The 20983-nt window shown below is 34.9% G+C and overlaps 3 protein-coding genes across 4 annotated transcripts in view; 1 reads left to right on the top strand and 2 right to left on the bottom strand.

Moving 5' to 3' along the window:
* Positions 1 to 11135: 11135 nt before the first annotated feature.
* Positions 11136 to 11894, bottom strand: LOC120198110. Its single transcript, XM_039199488.1, has one exon. It carries the CDS (start codon positions 11832 to 11834, stop codon positions 11238 to 11240), a length of 597 nt encoding a protein of 198 aa, XP_039055419.1. The 5' UTR covers positions 11835 to 11894; the 3' UTR covers positions 11136 to 11237.
* Positions 11895 to 15033: 3139 nt separating this feature from the next.
* LOC120198187 (squamosa promoter-binding-like protein 14) lies at positions 15034 to 20797 on the bottom strand. 2 transcript variants are annotated; one of them, XM_039199550.1, is made up of 12 exons: positions 20445 to 20797; positions 20277 to 20346; positions 19291 to 19924; positions 18999 to 19192; positions 18075 to 18916; positions 17865 to 17939; positions 17643 to 17750; positions 17432 to 17552; positions 17157 to 17292; positions 16924 to 17068; positions 16234 to 16833; positions 15034 to 15924 (listed from the first exon to the last, which is right to left on the bottom strand). In XM_039199550.1, the coding sequence occupies exons 3-12, from the start codon at positions 19881 to 19883 to the stop codon at positions 15502 to 15504; spliced, it is 3237 nt and encodes a 1078-aa protein (XP_039055481.1). In that variant the 5' UTR covers positions 19884 to 19924; positions 20277 to 20346; positions 20445 to 20797; the 3' UTR covers positions 15034 to 15501. The 2 variants fall into 2 exon arrangements, with proteins under 2 accessions (XP_039055481.1, XP_039055480.1); XM_039199549.1 differs by having other exon boundaries at positions 20277 to 20343; positions 20450 to 20797.
* The window catches only part of LOC120198188 (AT-rich interactive domain-containing protein 5-like), a 29592-nt gene continuing 26756 nt past the window's right edge, over positions 18148 to 20983 (top strand). Inside the window, exon 1 of the mRNA XM_039199553.1 lies at positions 18148 to 18158. The gene's annotated coding sequence lies outside the window, so the exon portion shown is untranslated. The remainder of the gene's footprint in view (positions 18159 to 20983) is intronic.

Raw genomic sequence — 20983 nt, 5'->3', positions numbered from 1 at the left:
GGGGGAAACAATTTGAATGAACATTGTCAGCTATATGCAAAATAATTATAAATCACACTAACCTGAAAAACACTTCTGAAATTCTTAAACCATCAAAGAAAAGCCGAGTTCCAGGAAGCCATAGGTAATAAACTAAGAAAAAAAACATTCTGCAACATACAGAACATATGCAGAAAATAACCGGGATTTGTACTGTAACAATAAAAATATACCCAAAAAAGAAAAGAAGCTCTGTAAACCAGATTGAAGAAAAAAATAGATTGAACGACCAAAAACCAAATTGAAACAGAAAGCAAAAACCAGAAATCGCAGATATTGACGATGCTAAAGGTGAGGATGGCTGGCCTGACTCAGAACATTGAGGAGATCTTGATGGGCGTGACGGTGAAGGTCATGACGGCGTGAACGGTGACAGCAGCTTCGAGACTACTTGACGGCAAGAATACGGCAGCGTCGAGAAGATTGACGCAAGAATAATAGTTAGTGGCGGAGAAGATATTGTACCAGAGAAGAGGGAAGATAGGGAAGAAGAGGGAAAATGAATTAGGGATCAGGCAGGAGAAAGGGGGAGATATAATTGTCCTTTCGCAACGTTTACACGAAAAAATGCCACTAATGTACGTGATTTTGCGGCGTTTTAATTTAAAATGCCAATATTGCACAAGTTTATTACGGCGTTTTTACAAAACGCCATTATATATCTGGGCTATTACGACGTTTTATACATAAACGCCATTAAAGTACGCGTTTTTATATATATTCGGATATTGCGGTGTTTTTTACATAAATACCACTAAATTACGCGTTTTTAGCGGCGTTTACACAAAAACGCCATTATATATTTGGATATCACGACGTTTGTCTAAAAATGCCACTAAAGTACGTGATTTTAGCGACGTTTTTGTGAAAACACCGCTATATATTTAGATATTACGGTGTTTTTTACATAAATGCCACTAAAGTACACGTTTTTAGTGGCGTTTGCACAAAAACGCCACTATATATTTGGATATCACGGCGTTTGTCAAAAAACGCCGCTACATGTAAAAAATCACTGGCGTTTGCTGTAAAAACGCCGCTAAATCCGTCGCTAAAAACCATTTTTGTTGTAGTGTAATGAGAAATTTATTACATACGCTTTATATGCTTTGTGTTAGAAAATATGTTACTAGAATTATATGATGATATGTGTGTTTCTTTGTGAAACAATATGTATGTATATGATATACAAAATGCAATAAGTATATATATATTAAACAGGAGTAATAATAATAATAGGTAAATATATATATATATATATATATATATATATATATATATATATATATATTTGGATGCATTTTATGGTTTATCATGATTACATGAAATGTGCATAATAGGAATTAGTTATGATATGCTATAGTCAGTTTGTTTATGCCTCACTAAGTCATTAACTTAGCGTGTGATTGTTTCACACGTAGGTTAAAGAAGCGAGAAGAGAAGTGAAGAAGAGCAAGACATGTAAGTATCTCCCTTACAAAATTTCAGATCAGAAAATAGATGATTTAAATGTGTTTGGTTAATTTGAATATAGTTGGCATGTACTAATTGATTGAGTTGAATATCTCTAATCGATTTTGATTATTTTGGTCAATTTATGTAAATAAACCGCTTTTATTTTAATGAAAGTTTTAAATTTTCTTTGAATTTTGTCAATAGTCAAAGTTTGAAAAGTCAATGTGACACCTCAGACTCGTATTCGAGTCGGGTACGGGTTGGGGTGTTACAGTATTACTGTGGTTTTAAAATATGTTTTTAAACTACTAATGTTTTTAAAGGATCTGTACACATTTCTCTATTTTGGTTGGAACACACTAGACTCCCAAATTTAATTTTTTGAATTTGTCTCTCTTTGAATATTTCCTTTAGACCGTAAATTCATGTTTGTAACTGAAGACATGGCTAATGGAATATGAATTCACAGCTAGAATCTAATGATGACCATCCGGCTAAGGAAATTTTATGCTTTACCTTATACCCGATGGCCTATTGCATTCATCTGGTAGTTCTGTATTACTGAGCTTCCCAAAGCTCACTATTTACTCTCCCTTTCAGGTTAAAATAATCGATCCAATGCAACTATCAACTTTAGTATTGGGAGTTCCTTCGGTTTTGCTTGCAGAGTCCGATACAATCTATAATTAGGGATCATGTAGGTCACATTTGATTTTTTTTATATATACTGAGTATTGAACTTGTATAATTTTAATTCTGCTTGTAAAATGTGAATGCTTTTATGAACTTGTATCTTATTTATAATTGTTTTAGGATTTTATATGTTTAACGAAAATTTTAATTTTTTCCTGAATTTTTACTATATGTTACTCCGGTGGCCTTAATGTGACACCTCGGATCGGATCTGGTCACCCGCATCGGTCTGAGGGTGTTACATGGATGATGGATTCATGTTTGCTTCTGATGCTCAACAAAATGAGCACATGAATGGTTTTAAAGTGGAAACGGGCTGCTCCCATTTGGAAACCGAAGATGTGCAATATAAATTAAGATAATTTAAAAACAAAATTTAGAGTTGGAAAGATGATGAGGAAGAGAATCATGTAACTTAACAATCCATTTATTTCTTTAAAAAACTGCTACATTCAATGTTTTCAAAATACATTTTTTAAATTCTTTTAACTATTATTAATAGCGTTATAAGTTTATCTGTTATTCTTTGATATAGTCGAACTACTTGCTGTGTATGGAGGATATGTTGTATCTTGTAAAGATGCGAAGGGATATTCATAACAAAGATGGGCAGCGTCCGTTATACAGTTTTGGAAAAAACCAACCGGCCCCTAAGAATCTTAAAATAGCCAATAACCATATTAGATACATACCCAACAAAGTAGCAGATGCACAATCGAGAATAGAGACATGCAAACATTATGTTTATTACAGTTGTGAACATAACATATGTTATGACTATTATTATGGATATCGATTTTTTTTTTTCAAATGAGTTGATTTTAAAAAAAAGTGGCCTCCAAAAAAGATCATGCCATTTTACACTTTTAAAACTATTGTTATTAATTATCTCAGTTATCACCCTTCCTTTACTATTTGTTAAGAGATACATCCTAGAAAAAAAGCATTTTTAAAGGGGCTGCATCACATCAGGAATCCTTATCAAACTTGATTAAGCACCTATAAAATATGTTTTTTTTTGGCATTATTCATGTCGCACTTATAAAATATATTCAGGTTGTGATTGTCTTTTTGTTTATTTTTGGTCGGCAAAGATCATTTTCTTTATGATTGAGAGCTAAAGTCCTATTTATAACCTGAAAGAACACCATCACCCACAAAGATAACTCACCGTACGAATAACACCATCACCCAAGTGTAGCAATAAGCATCCAATGGACACAAAAGTCGGCGGTGCATTTGTTTCTAGTGCAACCAAGACAACTTACAACACAAACAAAGGGATCTAACCGGTTATTGTTTCTTAACAAAAACTCCTTATCAAACTGTGTTTGAGATTACAGTAGCCACCGGAATCGTTTATTTATTTCAAGAGATAAAAAAAAAGTGTTGATTACAGATAGCTGTGAGAGAGACTAAGGTTTCCAGCCGTAACAAATATCAAATTTGGAATTTCTTGGATTTTGCATGCACGGACCAGTGGGCTTTATTTTCCACTCGCAATGTGTACAAATAGGGTCGTCCCTGTCTTCATCGTAAATGTCGAACCGATGCACTGTCCCATCCCATTCAAAACCGCAGAAATACAAGGTTCCCGTCATGAAGAGTGGCCGGAACTTGATCGTGTAGGTATACCCGTAAGTGAGAACGTGTACGCCTAAATCATCGTTCTTCGACTTGCAATGGAAAGTAAGAAATGACCCGGCTCCAATGTCGTTATGGATTACCACAGTTGTTATAGGTTTAACCAGGAAACCTGATACGCTCGAAATAGAAAACAGAAGTAGAGAGAGGAGGAACCAGTTAATCAGAGATGAATTCATGTTTGCTTCCAATGCTTAATAAAATGGTGCATGCATGGTTTTAAAGGGAAGCGGGCTGCTCCCATTTGGAAACCGAAGATGTTAAATATCAATTAAGATAATTAAACAACTCAATTTTAGGGTTGAAAAGATGACCTGTGAGAGAATTATGTAACTTAACAATCTATTTATTTCTTTAAAAACCGCTACATTCAATGTTGATATATTACTATACCAAGAAAAAGTGTTGATATATACTAATATAATAGAGTGAGTACATTTTTTTGCCGGCATCATTCATATCGTTTTTATAAAATATATTTGGATTTATGATGATCATATATTAGAAGTATAGTCTATAATATTCGAGCATGAATTCTTGTTTAAATATACAATATTTCTTATCAGACGGGGGTTGCGATTAGAGTTGTATCTATTTGGAGAGATGAAAAGTGTTGATTACAGATAGTGAGAGTGACTAAGACTTCCAGGGGTAACAAATATCAAACATGGAAGTTTTATTATTAAACATTCATGGACCCCCGGGCCTTACGTTCCACACGCAATCTATACAAAGTGTCTCATCCCTTACTTGTAAATGTCGAACCAATGTAATTTCCCATTCCATCGCATGCCACAGAAAAACAAGGTAGTCGGTAAGAAGTTTGCTCGAAAACTGGTACGAATCACCGTAAGCAAGAACGTGCGTGCCGAGGTCATCATTCTTCGACTTGCAATGGACAGTGAGATCTGTCGTGATATCGTTATAGATTAACACATTCGCTTTGGGTTTCAGGAAACCTGATGCGCTCGAAATAGAAAACATCAATAGAGAAAGGAGAAACCAGTTGATGGATGATGGATTCATGTTTGCTTCTTTTCGACACTGTTTTTCGTCCAGGTAGAAAAAGACCGATACCGACTCGGAGTTTTTCTTTTGAAAAGTATTTTGAAATGTGAGGAGTCGCCACGAATCATTTAAGCTACGATTGGGACACCATAAAAACCTGGTGATTTTAATAAAATATTTTATTTTTATCAAAATACCAAGTTTTAAGGTATGCAAAAATCCAGAAATCAGGTTCGGGAGTCAGTTACGCGTGGGGAAGGATTAGCACCCCACAAGCGCCCAAAAATTGGTACCTAGTTGATTACCCTATATTTAAAATCAGAAATTTTGAGTTCGATATTTACTTAATTTGAAAATCATTATGGATGCAAAGTTAAAAAGGGTATTCGTTTATTAAAGCCGATATCATTCGCCTCCTAGAATAAACGCGGGAGATCAGCTATTGTAGTCGATAATCGAATATTGCCTCGATTTTAAAAATCATGATGCAGTCTTTGAACAGGATGTCGACCTATTTTGGGAATCACCAGTAGTCATCCCCTTAGCATACTTGCGGGAGATATACCATTAATTCCCTAATAAATGAACATTGCCTTAGGTTTGAAAATAGAATGCAATCAATAAATTTTTTATTCATCTTAATTAAGTTAAGGGTAAATTAAGGCTTTTTATGTCTTAAAGTGTCGAATTATGAAAATTAAAGAACCTAGAGGCATAAACCTAAAAATGTAGGCTCTAATATTAATCTTATTTGATTTTAATCAATTATCAAATCGAATAACTGAGATGGTCCCTCGAGCATTTAGGTGAGGGTCAACTCGTATTATTCCCTAAATTAAAAGACTAATTTGAAATCTAACCTAAAATAGAGGCTATGATATTAATCGAAATTAAATTTAAGATTCGAATATATAAATTGGAACCTCGAGCAAAAGCGATGACCAAATTAAGAATTCCCCTAATTTAACGACTAAACCTAAAATAAAAGTAATTTAAATTGGGACTAAAATGTAACAAGATAAAACAGTAGCTAAATCAAAAATAAACAGTGACTAAATTGCATAAAATAAAATAACAGTAGCTAAATTAGAAATAAACAATAACTAAATTGCATAAAATAAAATAACAATAGCTAAATTAAAAATAAACAATGACTAAATTGCATAAAACAAAATAACATTAGTTAAATCAAAAATAAACAGTGACTAAATTAAAATAAAATAAAATGATAAAAAGTGCAATAAATCAAAAAATGGAGGTCCAGTGAACAAAATGCAAAAACACGGCAAACATAAGGGACTAAACAGTGAATTTGCCCAAAAATATAACATGCATAAAAATAGATAAATTATGAAACAAGTCCCTACATAGACCATTTTGTAAAAACATGTGAAATGTTGGGGGACTAAACAATAATTATACCAAAAAATTACAAAACACAAACGAAAATGGGTACATTATGAAGTCCCTGAACTTGACCATTTTGTAAAAACACGTGAAAACTCGGGGGACCTCTATGTGATTTCCCCCGAATTTTTTTTCTATAAATAATAACTTTTTTCTTTTATTTTGTTTTTAAAATTTTCTCTCTAAGAATTCGGCCATCGTGTCGTTGGTGGCCTTTGGACACCAAAATTCACCAGGAGGATCGTCTCAACCTCCCCATCGTCAACCTGGGCTAGGTTTCGCACGAAACAGCCTCCAACGTCGTGAAGTGAGCCGAGAGCCTCTCGACCTCCACCGCTCGAATCTCCGTCGTTCGTCGTTGGATTGGGCCCAAATTTTAGTATGTTGCTCCCCTCCTCAAGGCGCTCCTCCTCGCAGCTTGAATTGGCCGAATAAGACCCTGGTTGCCGACGAGGCGCCTGCCGAATGTAAATCTCTGTTCCTTCTTTTTTTTATTTTTCGAAACTAAAGGATAGGAAAAAAATCAAACTGAAAAAACAAAAGAATAAAATAACCTTGAAATGGTTGTTGTTTATTGCTTCGAAAAAATACAGAGTTTTTAGACTAGAGAAACCCGAGAGGTTTACATCATTCTTGCTCGGGTTTTATACCCATTTTTACAGAAAATAGAAATGATTGCAATTTGTTTCTTTTTGGTTGTTTTCTGTAGGTAGCGTCGAGCTGGAGATGAGCAATTGAGTGGAGACTTTGCTGTGATTGGGGCTGAGGGTGGTGGTCATTGATTGGGGTGTTTAGGACGGCTACAATAGGGGTTAGGTTTTTTGGGTTTCGGGTCGGGTTTGGTGTTTAGACATTTAGGTCGGATTTTGGGTTCTCGTTTGGGCTTGAGGCCGGTTGGGTTTAGGTAATAAAATGGCGATTACACTTCCTGATGCTCAACAGAATGAGCACGTGAATGGTTTTAAAGTGGAAACGGGCTGCTCCCATTTGGAAACCGAAGACGTGCAATATTAATTAAGATAATTTAAAAACAAAATTTAGAGTTGGAAAGATGATGATGAAGAGAATCATGTAACTTAACAATCCATTTATTTCTTTAAAAAACTGCTACATTCAATGTTTTCAAAATACATTTTTTAAAATTCTTTTTTCTATTATTAATAGCGTTATAAGTTTATCTGTTATTCTTTGATATAGTCGAACTACTTGCTGTGTATGGAGGATATGTTGTATCTTGTAAAGATGCGATCAATGTTATGAGGGATATTCATAACAAAGATGGACAGCGTCCGTTATACAGTTTTGGAAAAAACTAACCAGTCCCTAAGGATCTTAAAATAGCCAATAACCATATTAGACACATACCCAGCAAAATAGCAGATGCACAATCGAGAATAGAGACATGCAAACATGTTTATGAAAATTTGAAAATTTCTTATCTATTACGACATTATCATCATTTTCAGAATCAGAGATTTAAATTACAATTATGACCTCGTTTTCGGATGTATTATGTTATTACGGTTGTGAATGACGATTATTATGGATATCGAATTTTTTTCGAATGAGTTGAATTTTTAAAAAATCAAAATAGTGGCCTCCAAAAAAGATCATGCCAATTTACGCTCTTAAAACTATTGTTATTAATTATCTCAGTTACCACCCTTCCTTTACTATTTGTTAAGAGATACAACATAGAAAAAGCATTTTTAAAGGGGCTGCATCACATCAGGAATCCTTGTCAAACTGGATTAAGCACTTATAAAATATGTTTTTTTGGCATTATTCATGTCGCACTTATAAAATATATTCAGGGTTGTGATTGTCTTTTTGTTTATTTTTTTCTCGGCAAAGATCATTTTATTTATGATTAAGAGCTAAAGTCCTATTTATAACCTGAAAGAACACCATCACCCACAAAGACAACTCACCGCACGAATAACACCATCACCCAAGTGTAGCAATAAGCATCCAATAGACACAAAAGTTGGCGGTGCATTTGTTTCTACCGCAACCAAGACAACTTACAACACAAACAAAGGGTTCTAACCGGTTATTGTTTCTTAACAAAAACTCCTTATCAAACTGTGTTTGCGATTAGAGTAGCTACCGGAATCATTTATTTATTTCAAGAGATAAAAAAAAAAGTGTTGATTACAGATAGCTGCGAGAGCGACTAAGGTTTCCAGCCGTAACAAATATCAAATTTGGAGTTTCTTGGATTTTGCATGCACGGACCAGTGGGCTTTATTTTCCACTCGCAATGTGTACAAATAGGGTCATCCCTGTCTTCATCGTAAATGTCGAACCGATGCACTGTCCCATCCCATTCAAAGCCGCAGAAATACAAGGTTCCCGTCATGAAGAGTGGCCGGAACTTGATCGTGTAGGTATACCCGTAAGTGAGAACGTGTACGCCCAAGTCATCGTTCTTCGACTTGCAATGGAAGGTGAGATATGATCCGGCTCCAATATCGTTATGGATTACCACAGTTGTTATAGGTTTAACCAGGAAACCTGATACGCTGGAAATAGAAAACAGCAGTAGAGAGAGGAGGAACCAGTTAATCGGAGATGAATTCATGTTTGCTTCCAATGCTTAATAAAATGGCGCATGCATGGTTTTAAAGGGAAGCGGGCTGCTCCCATTTGGAAACCGAAGATGTTTAATATCAATTAAGATAATTTAACAACTCAATTTTGGGGTTGAAAATATGACATGTGAGAGAATTATGTAACTTAACAATCCATTTATTTCTTTAAAAACCGCTACATTCAATGTTTTCAAAATATTTTTTTTTATTTTTCTCTGTTATTAATTTAAATTAATAAAATAATAAAATTAATAAGTTTGGATACAAAATTCAGAGCGTAATAAATTTATTAGATTAAATATAATATTTTTATCAATTAAGATTAAAAGGATATTCTTTGCTAATGTATTACAAGCTTGATTGACAAAAGGACATAAATTTAGTAATATTTAAGTGTGCATTATTTTCATATTTATGAATTTAAACAATCATATTAAAAATGTAAAGAAGTTTTTTGAATTTTATGTATCAATTATATTGAAACCCTGAAATATATCCCTTTTTATTGAAAATGAAAAATAATTTTTAATAATTTTTTTAATCATTATTCTATTAAAATATGTTAAAATAAATTTTCTAGTATATCAATGAAGGACAATAAATTTTGATTTTCCTAAAAATGAAAAACGCTTTTTTAACATGTATTTCATTTCCCTTAATTTTATCTGATTATTTATTATTTTCTATTTTTTGTATAATGTAATATAGAATATCAGATAAAATAATGTTGATTAACATATATTGCATTAGATATAAAATTTAATTATTATACCATATATATAATTTTAAAAGATATCATACCCAGATTACATTACTGCATTTATACCCATATATATATATTTTTTCTGGGAATGCTGTTATCCCATATTACACGTTTAGGTTGACATTAAACGCTTAGGTAGTCTGGGAGTTCTTTTTTATTAGTATAGACGATTACAAGATAATATATATTCAGAAGATCTTGATTGATAAATAATTAATTAAAAAAACAGTCATCCTCGTATATTATTATGACCCTGACCACTAGTAATTGTGGAGTACATGTATAATATCATCAAGTAGATAATCTGGGAGGAAATAATATCTCATAACATTATAGAGAAATGCTTGACCAACCAATAAGATAATAATTAAAATCCGGTAAGATAAGATAAAAATATGATCTAGTCGAAATTATCGAATTTAAGAGGATAATATTATAGAGAAATGCTTGACCAACCAATACTGAAATAATCGCTTATATAAAATATGTTTAGATTTATGATTATCCTTTATTAATAGTATCAATATTCGAGCATGAATAGTATAATATTCTTAATCACTATGCCTGCTATAAAGAAACACACAAAATAAGTAGAATTTTGGAACCGAATCAGAAATAAATAAATATGCTCTCTATGGCTTACAATCCACATGTAAAGACTTCGAATTCGGTTAAAATTATGGTATCAAACAAATCCAATTTACATTTGGATAAAATACACAAACGGTCCTCCTATTAAAGGGTGTTTCTTTGTTGAGTTTTTTTGACTATTGAAAGTTACAAAATAGTCCCTCGACTATAGAGTGTTGCTTTGTTGAGTCGTTTGATTATTAAAATTTACAAAGTGGTCATTCGACTATTCATATATTTCAAACACGTCCTTTTCCGTTAAAAGATGTGGTCATATGAAATTGACGTTAACTTGTTGACTGACATATGATAAAATCTGATCTCATAATCATTTTAGTTGTATTTTGAGGATCAAAAACTCCATTTATATTATGTCGTTGAGTTAGTTCTTGAAATATTATGCTAGCGAGCCAATGCTTGAAAGTAACGGTGGTGCCAGTAGACAATATGAAAATATGATTTTATCATATCTAAGTCAGCGGGTTAATGTCCAATTCAGACGGATGCCAAATTTTTTAACGGAAAATGATGATTTTGGAACATATGAATAGTTTAGTGACCATTTTGTAACTTTTAATAGTCAAGGGACTTAAAAAATCTTATAGTCAATGAACTATTTTATAACTTTTAATAATCAGATGACTCAATAAAATAATATTTTATAATCGGGAACAATTTGTGTACTTTTCCTTTACATTTCAACTTGTAAAACAAATAATCAATGGAGACCACAACTTCAGCATTTGGAGTTTCGATGTTGATATTTAGATGCTCCAATTGATTCAAAGAGCAGGAAATTACATAAAAACCCAGGGGAGGAAATCAATGTAACAGTGAAATGATTGAATCTCAGAATTTTTTTTCAACAAAAAAGAACATACTCACGATGTCTCAAATTCCTATACAGAAAAGGGTTGGATGTAGTGAATGAATTAAAAGTAAATTTTACATTGTAATTCATGAAAAAAAATTAGCATGAAAAGGTTGATCAATCCGTAGAGAGATTACAGAACGGAACCTTCGTAAATGGTGGACAATCTCAGCTTAAAAGATCGAACGGCCAATTTAGCTCGTCTGGAGGTGTATCTCTGGAATTTTCTAATGGAACCCGATCTCGACATCCCGGGCTGCCGAGGTTGCGGTTTCGAGAAGGACTTGGCGCCGGGACCAACAGAATCGGAAGGCGATTGATAGGCGGCGGCGACCGTCACGGGTGAAATCCGAGCCTTCTTGCGGCGATTAGAGTAGTTTTTGGAATCGTTTTCCATAGCAAGGCTGGCTTTGACGGCCAAAGCCGCCATGTCCTTGGAGGCCAATCGATGCTGGAGCTTCAAAATAGGGAGCACGAAGTACATCTGATTGGCTTGCAGCTGATCGTCGACATCCAAGGCCGGGATGTATTCTTCATATGACAAACTGTCGGAGTTGCAAAGGAAGATATCAGAAGAAGACGAAGACGAAGCAGTTTCGGCGTGAAGAACCTGAGAGACGAAGACGGGGAGGTTATATCTGTGAAGATCGCCATTGACTGAAACAACATGAGCAGTTGCGTGATGCGTTGATTCGGACATCAATTCCTCGGAAGAGAAGCAGGTTCCCATTTTGCATGTACAGAGAATCAACAATCAACAGAAGAACAAGAATTGAGTCGATGTCGGCGGATCTGGAAACAGATGTATTCAATGGAGTCGAGTTGAACATAGAGAAACAAATACTGTTATTATTGTTGGTATTGTTATATAGATGAATGAACTAGAAGAAACGAGTGAATGGGACAGGAGAAGGAGATGTGAACGTGGGTTAATGACGCCAGCGACGCCGTCACGCGGTGAACACGAAATACCGTTAACAGAGTTGGTAAAAGTCAAATGCTGTAGTTTTCAACGAAACAGGGGATAGAGATACGTACAGCCGATTGATGCTGACTCATGACTTACTTTGCGACATTCTTATTTCTAGAGTGTCGTCTTCTTCCAACTGTCATTTTTGACTTTTGCCTACCCTTGCTGTATCCTTTATATCACAAAATTTTTTATTCAAAAAATTAATCACAAAAGTTTAAAAAACGAAGGTATTTTTTAAAATTATTATAATTATAAGCATAAAAATATCAATACAATTTTAAATAATTATAAAAACAATTATTGTAACGATCTATATATAATCATAATAGACAGAGACGAAATTAAGATACAATCATGGGGTCAAATTATTTAGATATTAAATTCAAAGCTATCTAAAAGTAGTAAAAGAGTAAAGTGGAGATTCGAACTTAATTTGATTAATCTCAAAAAAAGAAAATAAAATAATATTAACTTGATTTCATTAATCTCAAAAGTAATGAGGATGTTAAAAGTAATTATACCATAAAAGTTAGAACCCTGTCTCTCCATAACGTTGATAATACAATTGAGTGCATTAAACGGAGTTTGAATTCACACGTTATTATCAAAAGAAAGAAAGAGAGACTGAGCCAGCACTGTGTGAACTCAGCAATGACGCGTTGTGGTGTGTGTGAAGCATGGTTTTCATAATCAAACCGGTTAGTGAACCGGTCATGCTACCGGTTCACTGATTTAACCGATCGAACTGGTCTAATCGATCGGAAGAATCGGTCTGATCGATCGGAAGAACCGGACGACGTCATAATTATTTAAAAAATTAAATAAAAATATCAAAAATATTTAATAAAAAATAATTTTGTATATCATAAGTCATATTCAAAGCAAGTCATAACATATATAAGTTAAAAACCATAAAATCAAGTGAAACAAAATGATTCAAATTAACTACAACATAATATTTAAGGTAAAACATATTAAATAATAAATATAATTATATAACTATAATTAAAAAATAAATTTGGGGTTAAAAAAATCATAACAAAATGATATTGTTTGGTTTAATTTTTTTTTAAAAACAATTCCACATGGCTAAGAAACATAGAAAAGCATCCAAAAGTCTAAAGAGTAAAAAATATGAGAACAAAACAATCTCACATTGCTAAGAAACATAGAAACGCATAACAATTAACTTCTATAAATAATAGAGGTAATTTGGCATTCAAAATCATGGAGTTTTTTTGTGAGCATTGAGTGAACTATTCTTTCACTTCAATCAAACTCAAATTTTAGGCTTCAATCGAGCTTCTAATTTTTTTTTTTGAGTTCAAGCCTTTTTGAGTTCAAGTTTCAATATTATATTTCGAGTTTGAGTTGAGTTGAGCTTACTTTTAAAGTTTTTAAGTTCTAGTCGAGCTTAGTAATACTCGAGTTTGACTTGGCTCGTTTAACAAACGACGTTGTTTGGTTTAATTTTAAAAAAAAAACAAAAATCCCGGTTTTTTCCGATTTTTTCCGGTTTTCAACCGGTCCGGTTCGAACGGTTCAACGATTCTGACCGGTTCACTAATAACGATTTAACCGGTTTAGATTAAATCGAACTAAGCAACGGTTCCCGGTTAAACCGATCGGTCTGATCCGGTTTTCAAAACAGTAGTGTGAAGTCACTTACTTGGAGCACAAACACAATCAATGCGCAGCCGTTATTTGTTAGGATAAACTACTGAAATGATCACTTCCATTTTATTTTTATTCATGTTTTAACATCAATTTTTAAAACAATAATATTTTAATCATTTATATTATAAATTTATAATTTTTTGTTGTTGAACTGAATCTTATCAGTAAAATATTAGGCTGGGGTAAGCTTCTTTTGGGGTCAAAAACATTTCCCAATTATACTTTAGTTAGTAAAATATCTTATTGAGCAAACAACTTTCATTTTGATTGGAAGAGAAAATTATAATTGATGGTTAGATGACGGTTGATCGGTATTCAGATCATTTGTTTCTATAGAAAATAAAAGAAGAATAAAATTAAGATGATGGTTTTAAATCATTTTCTTAGTTTTTTAACGGTGATTTTTTTAACGACTAAAATAATAGGTATGTAGTTACTCTCCTTCAAGACCAAAGATGGATCGAGACTCATCATCCCGGGCATCAAGACCAACCTCGCACCATATATAAAAAGCATCGCTTTCCGGAGGTCGTGCCAACCTTATTTATCATCAAGTCATCAACATGCAACCCTTGATGCTTTCTTCTTCTTTAATAATATCAACAAATATACCTAATAATATCAACAAATATACCTAATAATTTGTAGCTCGACGATTTATCCAATTATGAAACGCATCCACGCATGCAAGCACTGTCTACCGCTAATTGACCAAGCCCCTACGTATCCAATTTTCAACCAATAACCATTCTCCCTTCATATTATAGATATTCTCACGGCACATAAAAAACAAACACAGACCAAGTATTGTTTCAATCGCCTTGTGTACATTCCCAATTTCCCATCCCATTAACACATTATTATGAAGACAAATGTATAATTTTATGTTGAATGAAAATTTTATAATATTTTAAAAAGTAAAATTAAATTATAAATAGAAATTATTAAAATATATTAAAAAAAATATTAAAACTTTTAAGAAGATAGATCATTCCCTTCAGATCCCATTAACACACTATATAAAAATTGTCATGTGTCGTCAAAATTTAATTTTAATCTTATAAATATAACTATATATATTATTTTTACACATAAAAATATAAAAAAAAGTTATAATGACACGTCATGCAAATGGGATACAAATAATGATTAAACTTACTGATATATAATTGGTATTCGTACAAAGTACAACATTGTGCGAAATAATCGATCCTACACGTTCAACAATTTTACAATGAGATGATAATGAAACTAATACAAGCTCTAAAATACTCTCAAGGAATCAAATCAAAGTGAAACATGCAAACACAATAGAATACAATACAACCACCTGAATATTAAGTTGACTTTATTTCTATTTATTTCCCAGAAATGATTGCTTAAATCTTCTCTGAGAACTCTTGCCTTTTTAACTTTTTGACATTTCCAATCCAAAATTTTACCAGTAGCAACATTCGTCCATGCTTGTGCCTCTCATCTCTTCCAGGTATAATCTCGGCCTATGTATGGTCTTTAGGATCTGAGATTACCACAATCCAATATACATAGGCCAAAACAAGGGCAGAGCCTTCAGGGGGATACCCCACATCTCAGGTATGCTAAACAAGCAATAAGCAGCATATGGAGTGTTCCCCTGTACCAAAGCCAGTTTTATCCATTCACTTCACTTGGGCTCAAATGTCCACAGAACCCTGCATAATCTGCCCCTAGTTTGTTACTTGCTTCAAAATGATTTGTTCCCTACCAATTAAATTGTGCCATAATGCAAATTTTCCCACTTGAAGGGAGAAACTTTGCCAATGTCAGGCGAACCCCTCATGAATAAGCAGACACAAACACAGACAGCAGCAATGGCAAGCATTGAATGAACATAAGGACGTTGGAGCAAACCATTTGAACCTGGAAACCTGTGGCTATACTTTGTTACCACAACTGCACACTTGGCACAAGAACTACGGTTTTGTTTTAACTGTGAAGTTTTCTTGCTTAACTGCGCTGCAGTGATGCCCAAGCACTCGTCACCAATAGTCAAAGAAACTTGACCATTCTTTCTATCAGCATATTTGCCGGCCACCAATTTGTTGTAAGAATGGTTGTTTCTCATCATAGCATAGGCATATGGAGATTGCCCATTTGCATCCAGAAGGGAATTCCAGCAGCTCAAACCAATCTACAAAGAAGTTGAAATCTTTAGTAAATAATTTACAAATAAATGAAATAGATACATTTGGCCAAGTATGTATAAAAACAATGTGCCAACCACCTTCCCATCTCTTTTCAAAAATTAAGAGAAAGGTCTAAACCCGGTTTTTATCATTTATGTTCAGGATAAGATCAGCAATGTATCAGTAGAGGAAGAGTACTTCTACTCTAGGATGCAAGAAATGATCCTATTTAACTAAAATAGTCCGACAGATTATCAGGGAGGAGTTTCAATTCCTTGTATTAAACCTAAATGAAATGCTGCAATAACTCGTACCTCCTGTGGATCATTCGTCAGCACATCTACCAAATCATCTGAACCGGATGTACATGCAGCCAAATGTAAAGGTGTGACTCCACCAGCACCTTCAAGATTTGGTGGGAAGATATATTTTTTTGAGCTTTCATAGCTGCTATTAATAGAATACTGTACAAGCAAGTCAGCCATATTCCTGCACCTTCTTTTCACTGCTCGGCTTAAGAGATGAATTTCAGAAAGCACGGCCACTGACTCCTTGGATAGCCCATCCGTATCCAAGCTGCTTTCCACCAGCATGTCAAGAAGTACCTTTACCAAAGCACAATAGTCTCTCTCAACAGAGAATATGAGCAAAAATTTGAACCGGTAAAGAGAATGATCAGAACTCTTGTGCAAGGGATTAGTGCTTCTCTGGAATAGCCATCCGAGCTCATTCAGAAAGTGCAGGACTTCCTCCCTTGACCGTGTACGGTGACAATCATAAGCATTCTCTTCAGGAATAATATCAGAAGCTTTAGCTTCTATGTCAAGTTCAGATTCCAGAAGTCTCAATTCTTTACAAATGGCAGCATCAGCTATTATAATAGGAAAACTGTTGCCCTTGAAGCCATTCTCCACCTGATCAAAATTTGGGGAAAAGTCAACAAACAACTTCACAATCCTCCAGAATTCTGAGGATGATCCAGACTATTCGATATAACGTTTTACCTCAATGAAACAGCGACCTAGTGCTTTCGGTGATGGAACCTGAATCTTAAAACCGTCCATGTTTACCTCGTCATATGCAACTCCCTTATATGTTAACCCACTAATTTGCATTGATGAGTATCCACCCATGTACGCACAATGAATCCTGCACAGTTTTCAAATTGACAGTTCAAAAATACAAAGACAAAAGGAAGAAATTGAAAGTTCTCAAATAAAATGCTCGTTTTGCTTACTCGGTGCCAGGATTAGTGAAATTTTGACCCCTCACTAAAAGAGAGGTTTCCTGTCCAGCCACAATGGCCAGAGGAGACACAGAGATCAACTCAGGTGAACTCCATGATCTCCAGGATTTGCATAGACGAATCTTTCCTGAAAAAGTTCAGAAAAAAATGAAACTATCTAAATAAGGACATTCCTAAGGAGTATCTAAATAAAATAATAATGTTTTGTATCAAAAGGAAAGTTTGAAGCTGTACAACAAAAAAGCACAAATTTCCATCATACTTACCATCTTTATGAGATGCTAACAGCTGGTTCCCAGCATGAACCAAAAACCGTGCCTTCCTCCAAAAATCTAAATCTGAGTCTTGCAACAAACAATTGACATACTGAAGCAGGTTTCCTTCAAGCTGGAAAAAAAATTAACGCACCCTACAAATGGTCAGCTCACTGTTGGACAAAGGGAAAGCGACAAATGCATAATGTAGTAACACACTCACATGCTCCCAGGCAGCAGAAGACATTGACAAATAGATTGACAGAACCACACATCCAGGCCTTATATAGCTCTCCATTTCAGACGGACTATTTGAAAGCCAATTATAGATCTGCAAAATGAGTGATCAGAATCATCAATAACTCCCTACAAGAAAGGCCATCATGTACCCTCCACTTCCTATCATATGTGACAAAAAAGCCAAAATTGGAAAATAACTCCTCACCTGGCTCCGCAGTGCACCAGGTAAGTGGCTGGGGTCCTTGTCAAACAGCTTGAAAATTATCCGCCCAGTACGATCCTGCTCCGAAGTCGGAACCCATTCAGCCATCAGAAATGTCAATGTAACACACATGCCCAAGCACATCATGGTAAAAGAAAGAAAAATAAAGTGTAACTTGAATATAAATTAAAACAGGTACCGCTTCTATTATACCTGAGAATCAGAGTTCAAGCTAAGGGGGGAATGATCTGACCCAGAAGATGTGTACCCAGTTTGTGAAGGGAAATGTTGAAATGAGTAATGTCCCCTTCCTATTTTCGACCCACTAAAGAGCTCAAGAGGAAGAGTAGAACCATGAGCCCTGCTTGCTTCGCCATTTGCAATGGTGTCTCTTCTAATGGGTGGTTTCTCATATTTGACTGGTTCAGTTGTGCTATGCATTGGGAATAAATTCTGCATAACTGGAGATGAAGATGGAGATCTTTCCTCCATTGGATTGCTACTGTCGGAAGAGAAATACTTCCTAGAAGATGCTAGTTTTGGTGGGCTGTCATCCTCAGGAGAGGAGCTAAATATCTGCAATGGTAAATTAGCTCTAGTTTCCTGAATCTGGAATTCAGAATCTTCAACAGGAGATTGATAGCTTGTGCTACTTCTTTCTCCCCCAATTGAAGTAAACTCCAGAGGAGCTCTGTTTCCTGAACTGGGAGCAGATACATTATCAGGACAGATCGACTTGGTCTTGTGGCTATCACTGCTGTGGCTGCTTCTTTGAGATAAATTTGCAAGGGCATCAGAAGAAGAGGATGACAATGTAGCTGAAAGGGCAGCAAGCAAATCCACTGTAGACGGAGAAGATGTGTTTTTCCCATTCAACTGGTGCTGATCACCTATCGAAGGCTCCTCCTGGCTCTTCCTGCTCAATGCTCCAACATTGGCTAACTTTGCAGCCAGGTCCATGGGCAAAGGTAATGAATTTATCTTACCAAGAATCTGAACAAGTTGATCTCTATTTGGTACTGGTGAGGAATTGATGCTTTTGTCATCTGTTTTTCCTATATTTAAGCACACAAACATCATCTTTAACATAAAATAGTAATTTGAAATTTTATCGCATTTTTAGAATAAATTTCTTGCCTTGCATCCAAGCCAAAAGAGCTAGCAAATTGACTATATCTAAATTTCCATTCCCAGCATTATCATTGTTTACAGGGAGTAAAAGTCGTGATGTCACATCTTCAGGTTGTGTCTTCCTTCTACGGCGATTATGCCCAGCAAGTCTACGCCTACAACTTCTTTTCCCCTCATCAAACTCAGAAAGAGGGTGAAACCTGGAGAAAAGAAATAAAAGATGATGTGGGTTCAACCAATAGCTAAAACTTGAGGCCAAGGGTGAAAAGTTTGAGAACAAGAACATAAAAGTAGCAACCTGCTACACTGCTGGCAGAACCTTTGCATCTGCTTCTCGACAAGAGCTTTAGTCGCTTTACTATGTATCTCACACACTTTATGCCGACGGTGATAGTCCTTTGAGTTAGAAAGATCTTCCTTACAATTATCAACCTGACACATGGGGTAATTGGTACTCCCAGGGGATCCAACACGGACCTTTTTGTTAGGCCTGGACACATTCTCTTCCATAGAGTTCAAACCCCCGCCTAGATTCAGTTGCAGCCTCTCGTCATCATCATTTACTGCAGTGGCATTATTGGATGTTATAGAGGTTTCATTGCCATTAGCGTGACCATTTTTTTTCTGTTCTCCCGTGGCAGTACCAGACTGCAGAATCTCCGTGTTCAAGGGTTTGGCAATGAATCTTACTGCATCCCACTCCCATAGCTTCGGATTCCAATTGTCCCTGGGGTTGGCAACACGCTGTTGCAAAGGATTTTGGTACTGAAAATCAGGGCCTCCATAAGGAAGGTCACGTTTCTTGGACAAAGAAGGTGGTTCGCAGAAGTGGCTGCCAAGGACCTGGTGCATAAATATGGGAGAAGCTACTTGAGCGCCTACCTCCTCCATGGGTCTGAAACTAACTTGTTTTTCCAGACACCAAACGATCTCTGGACAAAAGAAATGACTATTTTAACAAGTAATTTTGGGGATTACATAAATAAATATAACTAGCATACAAGAATGTGGTTCATCTCATAAAAAAGTCAAAATAAGAAAGATGAACGGTCAAATCTTAAAAGGGGATGATGATGGTTGAGATGAAATCTTTTGGATCATAATTTTCAGCGCAGATTATAAGATCAAACAAAGATTGGGGCCTAGATAAGAATCATATTCAACTATCAAGACACGTAAAAGCAAAATTAAAACCAAAAGAGAGCTATACGAATGATACAATTATACAAGTAAACAGCAAATACAGGCGGATAAGTAAACAAAGAAGATTTAAAAACAAGATACCTTTCACAAAAACCTCAGCTTGAGAGTTTCACGGCTGATTATCTGATCAGACAATGATTGAGAAGAACTGAAGACATGCAACAAAAATTAAAATTAAGATTAAAAACACCCAGATGAATCATACAATACAAGCAAGCAGCAAATACAGGAGCACGAGTAAATAAATCAGATACCTTTGACGAAATCTCAGCTTAACGCTTCATCATCTCGCGAAAAAAAGCAACAAACAAAAAAGTAAAAGAAACCACCGCCTTCAACCTGTTTACTTCATGGTAATCGCAGATCTGAAAATTCCCCTTATTTCCAGGTACCAACCATCGGACCAGGGCTTGCGTCTCTATTTGTGAAAAGAGGGGAAAATTTTCCAGGAAAACGAAAAAAAAGGAATCGAGGGGTAAAAGGCAAGGAAACGCAGCGAGATCCGAGAAGACGAAGACGAAGACGATGAAAGCTGAAACAACTGGAAACTTGGGCTTGGCTCCACAACTTTGGTCTACTTTTTTGTTGTCTCTATAGAAGAATAACATAAATAATAAGAAGGGAAATAAAAATGTACAATTTGGTAGTAGACTAGTACGCTGGTATTGTATTTCTAATTTTACTTTTGGGATAATCGAATTTGATCATTTTTCCCAGTTTGATGTTTGAATTTTCTTTTAGTCCATATTAACTTGAATTTGGAGCTCATTTTGATGACATGTGATCTA

Source organism: Hibiscus syriacus, unplaced genomic scaffold, assembly GCF_006381635.1.
Source record: "Hibiscus syriacus cultivar Baekdansim isolate YM2019G1 unplaced genomic scaffold, ASM638163v2 tig00117056_pilon, whole genome shotgun sequence".
In the NCBI taxonomy this organism is placed as follows: Eukaryota; Viridiplantae; Streptophyta; class Magnoliopsida; order Malvales; family Malvaceae; genus Hibiscus; species Hibiscus syriacus.
This window is presented reverse-complemented; position numbering and strand designations above follow the sequence as displayed.